The sequence below is a fragment of the Amphiura filiformis genome, chromosome 1, assembly GCF_039555335.1.
Source record: "Amphiura filiformis chromosome 1, Afil_fr2py, whole genome shotgun sequence".
NCBI classification, from domain to species: Eukaryota; Metazoa; Echinodermata; class Ophiuroidea; order Amphilepidida; family Amphiuridae; genus Amphiura; species Amphiura filiformis.
The window spans coordinates 76,291,632-76,303,976 of NC_092628.1; the positions used below are offsets into that span (position 1 = coordinate 76,291,632).

At 34.8% G+C, this 12,345-nt stretch overlaps 1 protein-coding gene across 1 annotated transcript in view; it reads right to left on the reverse strand.

Moving 5' to 3' along the window:
- Positions 1-12,345, reverse strand: part of LOC140153406 (uncharacterized) — a 95,697-nt gene that overhangs the window by 28,296 nt on the left and 55,056 nt on the right. Inside the window, 4 exon segments of the mRNA XM_072176163.1 lie at positions 1,415-1,559; positions 2,249-2,366; positions 8,444-8,494; positions 9,137-9,756. Of these exon segments, the coding sequence (XP_072032264.1) occupies positions 1,415-1,559; positions 2,249-2,366; positions 8,444-8,494; positions 9,137-9,739 (917 nt within the window). The 5' untranslated portion in view covers positions 9,740-9,756.

Genomic DNA, 12,345 nt, shown 5'->3' on the forward strand with positions numbered 1-12,345 from the left:
GAGCTACATCTTGACATTCTATTTCCTTGCAATATTAATTATTGCAAAAAAAGGAGATCAATGATCTTCTATTTTTCGTCAACTTTCCTCCCTCCCTCCCACATTTTGATCTGTATCTTTGTCACAGCAAATTTACTCCTCATTCACGAATGAAGCTTCTGCTAAAAATAAAACTAATACAAATATCAAGATAAAAATATTCTTTAATGAATGATTAAAATCAATTCCTAGAATTTGCCATGTTTAAGCTAAGTATGGATTACAAAGCAGTCAATTGCAATATATGCATGATTTGTTTCAAACTTATAATACCACACACCTGAAGTGATTGTGCAATTTCCGGCAAATCCATGTGGGACTGATTTTGTAGGTTTTATATTCCTTTTGATATTTTAATTTGTTTAAGCGTCAACTTGACACTTTAAATCACTTGACTACATGACTAGTCTGTTAGAGTGTGTCCCGCATGAAATTGGCTGAAATATCAACATGATTTCCAGTGATGGTAGAAACTGCTATTTTATTGCTCAACTTGTAGGTTAGGATCGTTCTCTGACCAGCATCAAATTATTAGAAATGATGACACTTTTATTACTATGTAAAAAGATACAGATATTAATTGGGCAATTTTGGCTCGATGCATTACTGGCCCAACTTGACGCTAGGACATTCTAGCAACTTTTGGATTAGAAAATTTAGATATTGAAAGATAAAAAACTTTTGGATTAGATATTGGCAATCACTTCTCCAATGAGCGACAAAAGTTATGTCATAAAAAACAATTGCGATTGTTTAATATGATCTGCCATTTGGGTCCGATAAGGATGGCCACCCCTGATATGACAGTGTTATATCTGTCTATTTCTAAGCTTAATGAAAGTAAATTTGAGAATAGGGCAGATTAGTGCTTTAAGATTAGGGTTAAGGTTAGATTGTGTTTAGGATTAGGATATGGTAATGAGTAGGGTATTTAGTACTGTTTTATATTTCAGGGTTGGGGTTACAGGGTAATTTCCAACAATAAATAATTTACTAATGAAATAAATTGCGAATTACAGCTGCAGAAACAGAGCATCAATGTTTATGAGATATCACTGCATGTTAAGTTTTTGAGTAATATGCTCTCTTGAAATTATGGTTCAACAGGTAAGCCTCAACTCTATATGTCGTAAAGGTTTGCCTAATAGGGCACATGGGCTCCTTTGCCTTGGGGTAAATTTCATGTACAAATAGAGAGTTCCCTCCTCTGAAACTCCCAACTAGAATTAAGGGTACATACCCTTATTTGCTGGTGGGATTTTTATGGGAGGGCACTTTTAGTTTGTGCCTAAAATTCCAGTTAAGTCAAGGGAGCCCATAGCGCCATTAGGCGAACCTTTACGGTATTGGTGAGCAATCATCAATCAGTACTTACTTTGGGTCCTGGATAAATTTTCTAAGATCCTGTTCCAATCTTAAGAGCATGGTTCTGTCATTTGCTTTTTGAAGGGTTTCTACAATGAATTGGTGTAAATCCACACCACTTGAATCTATATACAATTCCTTTTCTTGACTGGGTTCTGAAAAAAAAGTGTTACAAATACATGTTATAACAAGCACAATAATAGCGTACCCATTCACAAAATTATATCAATAAATAAACAAGTACACATCACTTATAACAGCCAATTTTTCAGAAAATCTCCAAAGAAATGAAACAAACAAACTGTGTGCAATAAAATGCTGTTTTAGCAGGAGCCAAAATGATTTTAATGAATTGACATAATTCAGATCTAGCAGGACCTCCCACCAGTACACTAAAGTCTATTTGGCTTCTTCGACTCAGTGACCTCAGTACTTTGTGTCAGTTACTCCGTGCATATGTACAGATGCGCAGCCTTTGATCGCACATGCAAACATGTCAGTTCTCAGTTCCTTGAGTCAAAGAACTCGATTTAATACTGAACCCACTGGAGCATGCACTTATGTCACTGCCCTGAGGAAGGCAAATGGACTATTGCAATATCTTGTTGTCTGAATCATCGACGCTAGTCATCAAACTTCTCTTTCTCAATCTGGTTTTTGGATAGTAACTTTCGCACAACAAGCTTTCACATGTAAATCACATGATCAAATATTTGGTCAACAATCAAATTAATCGAAGTTATGTTCTTCAGTTTACAATATAATTTTTCTTCCTTTGTTCGAATTGTCCATGCTTCAAGAAGGACAATAGGAAGCACTTATATAGACATTTGCGTTAATTTACCTCTAGAAAGTGCTGGTTCACTGCGGGCTGTTTCTATGCTGCCTTGTTTGAACCATCTGTGGGGTGGAGTCTCACCACTGAGCTGATGGGGTAACCTGGCCATCGTTTCAGCACGAGGCTGTGTAAAAAAGCATAAAACAATGTTATTAATAATCTGTTTAATAGTTGGCCACAATCACAATTTTCAAGCTATATGATAGTAAAAATGTGGTGCTTTTTTTACCATTTTCAACTAAATATTCACCTTTTTGGGGATGTATTTTGCTAGTTGATTAATTGTGTGGGGGTGTGTTTCCGAATTTGTGGCGGTATATGCATGGATGTACGATGTATATGTGCATATAATGTGCATCAGTGTGTATGTATCTTTGTGTTGATAGGTTAGGGTGTGTGGGGGTATTTACATGGTAGGGTGTGGATGTCATTTAAACACAAAATGGTATAATTCTGGTTTACCCTGCACACCCTGTATTCCTAAAATTCTGGTTTACCCTATTTTAGGGTAAGGGAGATACTTGTGCGCAGAGTAAACCAGAATTATTCCCACAACATAATTCCTGACCTTCAAAAGCATTTTATTACATAAGATCCATTTGCTACATTTCATATCTGGTCTTTGCCTCGCATGATTCCACACAATTAAACAAGACCGTAATTTCCAGATGCAATATAATACCATTATTATGTTGACTAGTCATATCTTTCTTGTAGCAATTATGTCAAATTGATTTCAAAGTGGATGTGATTTCTAACCTAAATGACATTACCATGTCTGCTTGGGATCAGGACATGAACAGATATTTGGGATAATACAAATGGCTGCCATGAGGATAATTTTACCCCACTACTCCTGTCGCATTCTCTACTTGCTAAAGCATGAGTTAGTAATATTCTTATCCTGTAACACACACACACACACAAAAAACCGACACTAACTCAGGCAAATTTACACACGGCAGTATTAAACACACATTATACGCTCAAAACAAAATCTACATGAATACCGTGGCAGCCACTGTACTTTGAAGCTTGATTATGTTCACATGACGAGACACAGTGAACTTTTGAACTGATGTACTAGCTATTTGATGATTGATGGATGCATGGAATGGGTATTAATGGCAACTATATGAGTTCCTAGTAAATGAAAACTTGTGTGGTACCATCTAACCTTTTATACCACAGTCAACATTTTACACCTATACTCTTAGCCTATTAATATGATAATATCATCACAGAAACTATCCAATTGCTTCATTATCAAGGTACTTCTAATACCAACAACCTTTATTTCGTCAAGCCAAACATGACTAGATTTTCCCCACATTACTCTATGTTAAATCAAATTCCTTGAGCGACATGAAAATCTGAATGACAGTAATTAGATAGTGAATATATGGCATTTAACATGAGCAATATGATGTGCGCACACTTATCACTGCCCAAACACATACAAGAAAAATACCAGTGATTAAATGCAGTGTGTTAAACTATTGATTAACCTATGGGATATATCACTAAAGATATTTGACAATTACTGATTTAGACAAGTTTACTTTTAATTAATTAATTGCTAAAGCAGCAAATTCAAACCCAAAGCTGAGTTAGTGTGTAAGAGAAAAGAACAGGTAAATTAAACAATTTAGTAATATTGAGGCACAACTATTATGGGACCTATGGCATGTAACTGTTATCAAATGGGCTTGTTACTGGTGTTCTTGATGTTATTAATATTTGTTATTTGGGTTGACAAGGACTTCAAATGTAACAAGAATTATGTGGTTTATAATTAAAGTGGTCCCACAACAAAAGTTTGTAAATAACAAAGGACTATAAACTATAGAGCACAAGTGATTATAATCGGTTATTATGTGCAGAGTAGATAAATGGAATGTCAGGCAAAGTATGCAAGCTCATTAATATTCATAAATATGCAAATAACTTGACACAAAATTTTCAGCACAAGGGCTGATCATAATTATTCATCATCCTACAAAATTATAATTTGACACAACACCTTGTTGTGGAGGCTAAAAATTCCATCACCTTTCCACAATTTTCAATGACCTAATCACAGTTATGACATCATAGTTAATAAGCCCCAGCCATCTCTCCTAAAGCCAACCTACACATAGCTTCACACTAGTATGTACAAACTGGATTTTTTTTTCTTTATCTGTCTTGCTTTTTTCACACATTTTTATAAAGTTTTCATTTTCACCTTCTCTTTGAAAAAGGAATTCCATGATATGTCCACGACATTCCTGGAATTTCCATGACCAAAATCAACCTTCTCTGCTTTTTTCATGTTTTTGTTAATTTCTAAAATTCAATACATTTTCCAGACTGCACGGGGACCCTGATAGTGATGATACTGTTTTTGTTGCAATTTTTCTGATAAAATATTCTTGATGTTACTGCTGTCTGTTCTTTTTGTTGAAATCTATTGTCTTCATGTAAACCTATTGTCTTCATGTAACCCTAGATATTATTCAGACCTAATTAAATCTCCTTGTCATTTATAAAGTATGAGAAAAACAATCTTGATAAAAATGATTTCAGTGATAAGCAAGAATGAGTGCATAAGCAAATCAGATGCAAATGCGATATTCATATTAAATGCTTTAAAAAAAAAATTTTGATGCCCTTTATATAACCAGGCATTTAAATGTTATTAAAACGGTTGAACCAAAACTAAAACGCATTTAAATTATACCAAGTTTGTAACAATTTCAAAACACTTTGTGTCTACTGGGATATGGGATACGATCAAGAGAAATGTCATTCATAATGTCATTCATAATCATTTTGAGTTATTAGCAAAAAAGTCCTGAAGTTGTAAATCTTCATACCCCAAATTTTCAAAAAACAGCACATTTTTATACAAACAATGCACACTAACTAGTTTGCCATATTTTGCTAATAAGGGATATGATAAATGTCACTATAAATTCTCATCGTATCAGTGTCCAAAACAATAAACTTGTAATTATGATTTCAGTAGTAAAATTTCTACCATAATATCGTAGGCAAGTGACATTATAAGTGTCTTTTTACGTAAATTAGGTAGGTGGGTGGTTCTGACGCAAAGACCTTTACTCCAAGCTTTGGCTAACCAAGTACTTGGTTTGTGTTTGTCCCACACTTACTTAAAACTGCACTACAATACCCACAGCAGTCAAAGACAAAAGGTTACGCTACAAAAATAGCAAATAAAGAGTGAAAGCTAAGCTTATAAATGAAAGAGGATCACAGTATATAATGATTAATATGGATATGGATGATTACTGAGCAGTGGGTTGGTTAAATAGATCATAATGGTCATCTGTGGTTGTTGTTCATCCTTGTCTAATCTGACTAACGCCATGTAATCCACATTTTCCATGACTAGTCTGGATTCAAATTCATATAACCTAGAAGCATACCATATTATCTATTCGAGATAGAAACCCACATAGTAATATAGCATCTTGTGGTCTACTTTAACCCATTTTAAACAGGTTCCAAATCCAGATGATCTTGTGACTTAGCATCCCACGGCCTATTTAAACACAGACTAAAGTTTGTTTGGGCTATATAAGGCACAAATTATTTTGGCTTTTGTTACTGCGTGCACCAATAAATTCACATAAGCTTGCGTCAGTTACGCATTACACAAAGCACAACTAGCGTAAGCTTTGAACCCAACTGCGTGCATGACATTCTATATCAATACACGGTGTTATAAGTCTTATTTTTTCCAGCTTACAAGCCAAACAAACTTTAGTCAGGATATAACCCAGAAATCGAGAAATAATTAAGGTTACAGTATCTTGTGGTCTGATCAAATCTAGATCACCCAGAATCCACTCCAAGTAATCTTGCAACTTAGTATCTTGTGGTCTACTTTAACCCAGATTAGATTAGTCAGCACCCAGATTCAAATAACCCTGCAACTTAGCATCTCCTGGACCACTTAAACCTGAGGATCCAATCCAAATAAGACTTAGCATCTTGCGGTCTACTAAAACAAGATTAGTTGGCAATCTGAACCATGATATAACCTAGATTACTTAATCTTGACATGCTTTGTAAATAATGACTTCCCAAACAACAGATCTTAAAAATCCAGATCAATCAATGTAAATTTATAATTGTGCATAATAATGGAAGGGACTAGTCTGCTAGTGTAATGTGTGAAACAGTCAGTGGGTTGGGCTAGTGTAATGGGGGAAATAAGCAGGTTTAAATATGATCAAAACATGTTTTCAAGCTAGCGGGAGAAATGAAGCTAAGAAATTTACTATGAATCAAGAATACTGCAGAATTACTTAATTACTGGGATCCACAAAAACATAACACAGTGCTACACATTTCTCACTGAAGTAGTAGCACATTCTGAAATCACAAGTTTTACACACACACCCCCCCAACCCCCACATACACCCACAAAGGTGATTTGATAAGCTAAAAACAATAACATGTATACCATAGAATTCCGTCTACAAGCATATATACATGTATGTCTCTATCTCTAAATGAGGTTTTTTTGAGGAAAGAGATGAAAGGCAGACACCCTCCATAAAAACATTATTTGGAGTTTGAGCAACCATATTACTGATACAGGCAGCTGTACAAATTTGTATTATTGTACAATTAAGCTGTTGTAATGTTGATGTCTAAAGCGCCTGCCTTTCATCTCTTTTGTCAAAAAAACCCTCATTTAGAGGCAAACAGAATTCTACGATATTTCAACTTTCAATAAGATGAGTAATAAGAAAGTTGCCAATTGTCATGATTTCTGCATATATGTAGATTAAAAAATAGCATACAATCTGAATCAAAATGTTTGTTATCCATCAGTTTTTCATGTTTATTAAAAAGCATGGGTCTTCAGATGCAAAACTGGATCCTCTCCAAATGACTAGAATTTAAATGACAGTGAAATTCATATCATGACCTTGTGACTATTATCATCAGTTGTCTCTTATTCAAGAGAATTGATATGTTACGATGGACAACAGGACAAATTGCTCTATCTCTATGCAGAAGTCATGATGGCGCTCTATTTGAGATTTGAGATAACTCATATACCATTGAGACATGGTATATGGTTAACTACATTTTACAGTGCAGCATTTGCAGTGCAATGTTTTACTTCGTGTGCTTTTACCCTTAATTGAGTGCCAAGTTTTAGACCCAGTCCACTTTGGTATTTTTTCGTCATTATATCGTAACTTCTTGATTATGACACGATAATAAACGACTGATGTGAGCATTCACATGGTCAGCACCATAACATTGTGTCGTAATCACTTCTGGTTATACACACGCCATGGCAATTACAAAATCCTTTGAGAAAACACGATATGATGACACAAAATGCCTATACAGTGGTAATTTTCGTCAGCAATTACGACACAATCATGCTACAAACTGGTCCAATGAGAGAGTATTTCATCATTCTCGAATGATGACACGATTGTAGCATGCTGACAACATTGAGCGGACACACAATACTAATTTCGTAATACAACTGTAACATGATCGTAATCGACAGGAAAATAAACACACAAGTGTGGACCGGGTCTTAACCTCTGCAGTGCAAATGCAGTGAACTATGGTATAAGTGGACATTGTTCACACTATTCTCATTCTATAAAGCTTGCATTTAATTAAAGATACACATAAATCGAGGGTTGAGAGCCAGAAAGCCTCAAATTACAATCACCTGTTCCCACAAAATGAGCATAAAGTCGCCAGGGCACTGTAGAAGTTTAAATCCATTATCATGACAAAATTCAATAGAAAACAAAAGCCATTGTGGAGGGAATATTGATTTTTGAATCAAAGTAAGGAGCCAACTTTATGCTCATTGTGTGAGAGCTGGTCATAGTGAGTTATAGCTTTCTGGTTCTGAACCCTCAAAATGTTAATTTGAAATTAGCGAAATTAAAAACAATCAAGAAGCAAGAATAATTTATCACATCAAAATGACCTTTTTTAGCATTGTGAAACATTAAAATTGTTAGCTGTAGAAGATAACATAGCATAGCATGTAATTTGGGACAAATCTATTCTAAAAGGGAACCCATAAACCACTAAAAACACAGATCTAATATCTATTCACAAATGAAAATGAGCTTTATTATGAATATTAAATCCACAAATAGTGGTATGTGAATGAAGAAACACAAACACACATAAAGCAGTTACCTTATTGTAATAACCCTCCCAAAATGGTGGCAATTCCAGAGTGTGTTGAGTCTAACAAAAATGGAAAAGGAAATCATAAAATCAGATCTATAATAACAACAACCAAATGCAAGTTTCAATCAAACTTTGTCATCGGTAATGAGGTAAAAAATCTTAGTGTTACATAAATAAACCTTTTGTTATACATCAGAACTTTAGCAAGTGCATAGCACAAAATCATTATGTAAAAATTAATATTGGTACCCACAGTTTTTTCTAAATCTTTTTCAATAAAAGTTGTTCCTGATTTGTGAGGTCTTATTTCGACTTGTTTCTACCTGGTCTAGTAGCCGTTTTCTAATACTTGTATGCTTGAATATATTATTGCAGAGCATCTATCAAACCAATTGACAACGACTATTGTACCAGTGAAATACCATACCAGGCCTTGTCTTTTAAAAATTGCTGGCGAGTGACAAATCACTCTCCTCAAAACTTGTCAGGTGAGCTGTAGGCGAGTGATTTTAATCACTTGTATTAGTTTTACACCAAATGTAGGGGAGTGATAAAAAGCTCTCCTCAGCTTCATTTTAGGCGAGTGGTGGTGAGTGATCACTCTCGCTCGCCTCAAAAGACAAGGCCTGCCATACAAGTATCCACTTCTGAAAGTTTAAATACCTTCATATAAAGGTCATAAAACACACAAACATTTACCTGTTCCGATACTGGTAATTCTGGAGTAGCCGGAGGTGATGATTCATCTGATATGGGTTGACTACGGTGTAATACCTTTCCCCGACCACTGCTGAATTTACGCCTTATGGGGGGAGGCGTTACTGCTTCCTCCTGGCTGGCCTGTCGGGTAAGCTTTGGCTGTTCACTTCCCCTCCCCTCTGCCTCAGCACTACCCCTTCCTCTACCAACAGCAGCTTTTTTATTGTTTGAATTCTTGGTACATTCATGTTTTTTAGAATTGTTTTCTGTTTTACTTTTTGGGGAAACCCCAGCATCCTTTTTCATGGGTTGTTCAGTTCGCTGCTGATCCTTTTTGCTATCAGTTCTTTCTTTCTTTGCATCTCCCTTCTCTTTCAGCTCTTTCTTAATTTCAGGAGACTCTTTCTTGGAATTATTGCCTCCGGATTTATTTTTACTATCTTGTCTTTTGAGTTCGTGTTTCACACCGCCTCCTACACGACTGTCCCCTTTCACATCTCCTTTGGTCTCCGGTGAACCTTCTGCTTTGCCTTCCATTGTGGGTCCTCCTTTTGATTTTATATGTTTCTTTTCTGAGTTGTTCCCTTTGTCCACTGTGGACATGGCACTAGATAAATAAACTGAAATACAAAAAGACAGACAGATCATGTTACTTTGATGTTTGCGAAGTGCACATATGCACCTGATCAATTATTAACAACCATCAATCTTTCATCCAGTTCAACTTACCTACCGCATTTTTTTTTTACATCCAAGTCACTTTGGATAACCAACCATGTAAATAAAAATCCCAAAGCAGATGATATATTGCTACTGAGTAACACACACGTTCATTTATCCTGAAAACATACTTCTGCCACAGACAAACAGCACAGTTTGTCACATGAGAATATCAAAACATACAACAGTGTGAACTTCACATGATGTGAATGATGTTATAATGATGAGGTCATAATTGTGAGGGAAATTCCCATCTGTTGTCAGAACTCATATAACACACTGATCCAGGACATCCTGCATACTAGTCCATTGATCCAACTCACGCAGCATTTTAATGTGTATTTGAATACAAAATATTAGGATGCTTGTTGTCCCACGGCACAAGCTGATTTGCCACAAAACTTGATTTATATCATCCTTTTATTGCCATGTGAGAGTTACGTTTGTTTAAAAATGCAAATCATCTTCGCAGAAAAATCGCTTTGTTTGATGTGTATTAGCGCATCATGCTATCGAGTGACGATGATACTAAAAGTCAAACATCATCGCTGATCTCCTTCAAATTTGGTCCTAAAATAGAACAGTCATCTAATGAATAAAGATGACTAGATTTGGAATATCAACTTGCATCAACTGTAGAAAATTCCAGGTCTCCATACACATGAAATGGTTACGTTTTCTTAAATAGTAATTATCACCTGTATAAATTCCAGCTAATAGTAGAGCTTTTATATTTTTTTTAGGAATACAGAAAAGGTTTCTGCACTTTAGCAGAGCAATACCTTCTCTATCAAAGCAAGTATCCCGAAATAAAACCTATGACAATTAAAAGCATCGCAGTATGGCTAGAAAAAATATCATGAACTTTGCCATTTAACTAATGCTTATTAAGTGATTCTTTATTGCAGTTGAACTTTATTTAATTATTGATAGATTCCCATCATTTTCTTTCACATGCAATTGATTAATATATCAATGCTGGATAATTTCAAACAAACTGACAGAGAACAGGAGTAACTAAATGATGAACACAATAAAGTGAACCCATTAAAATGACTTTTAACTGCTCCAAACTGTTATGCATAAATGAATGAAACCAGGCCATGCCATAATATATTATGAGCTATTTTGGTTACATGTGACCCGACGTGAGTAAATGAAGCATGTTGTAAATTTTGTTGATTGAGATTTTTGAATTTTCATATAACGCACTAAATATGGAATAAAACGGTTACAAATTTATGATCGATGAAAGGTGATGGAACTTGGACATCATGAAATATAGAATACAGAGAAACAAGCCTTTAAAGTTAAAGCATGTTAATTTTAATAAAAGAAGAGAAAAAAAAGAAAAAAGAGAAAATTGCTTTTTTGAACACGTTAACATGGATTTTATGAAGAAAAAAATGACATAATTCGAAAGAGGAGATATCGAGGTATGATTTTCTGTAAGTTTTATTTTTTATTTTTCAACACCTTCATGATTATTCATGACTATTTTATGTCATAAAGTAAATTTGTATTTGCTGACATCAGCCTATCCACTAGCATTGAGCCACATATATTCAAATTTTTGGTGTAATGCGACATGCCAACATTATTCTGGACAGTATCAACTACTTTTTATAGAAATTTACATTGAAGAATACCTGGTTCACTTGGGGTCATGTGATGCATGACTGGGCCACAATAGACAAAAGTAATTGAAATGTGAATAGAAAGCAAAATTATACTCAAAATTTCACCCTGTCTTCAGCGGATGTAATTGCTCTAAAGATTTGTTGTTGCTAGTGATGTTGTTGAGACACCTCCATCATTAAAATAAAATGTGTTTTGCAAATTAAATTCACCCTGTATGTATTTATTTCTTAATGCAAAAAATGTTGCATACCATGGCAACGACTATACAATGACCGACATGACACCAACATGTACACCTTGATAACAACCAATCTTTTCCCTTCTAAGATTATGTATTTGATAATGATAATGCCCTGAAATGTTCCTTAGACTCACTGGTTGCTATGGCAATGAATAACTGCAAGGATAAAAACCAAGCTGAAGACTTCCTACTCAAAAGTGACGCAGAGATGAAAAAAACAATATTGTGAATAATATATCGTGAATAAAGTCTACCTCTTTTCATATGTGGGTGTTTGCATTCAATTTGTATACATTATACATACAAATATTTGGCTTAGAATGTTTAAGCACAACACCTTGTGCGTAATTATAGCCAAAATAAAAACATCATGGGTATCATTTCCCCATAACAATTACCTTAAAAGAGGATTTACATGTACGCCCGTTTATTTATGAGTTCTCAAAACTGTATGAACTTATGTTGTGTATAAATTTGTCGATTGATTTGTTTGTTTTTGTTGTCATTGTTTTCAAGGCTATGCACGATTTGCACGAGATATAATTTGCACATCTTTCCCTAATTTTTTCATAATTAATCTTATATTCAAATTGATCATCAATACTGG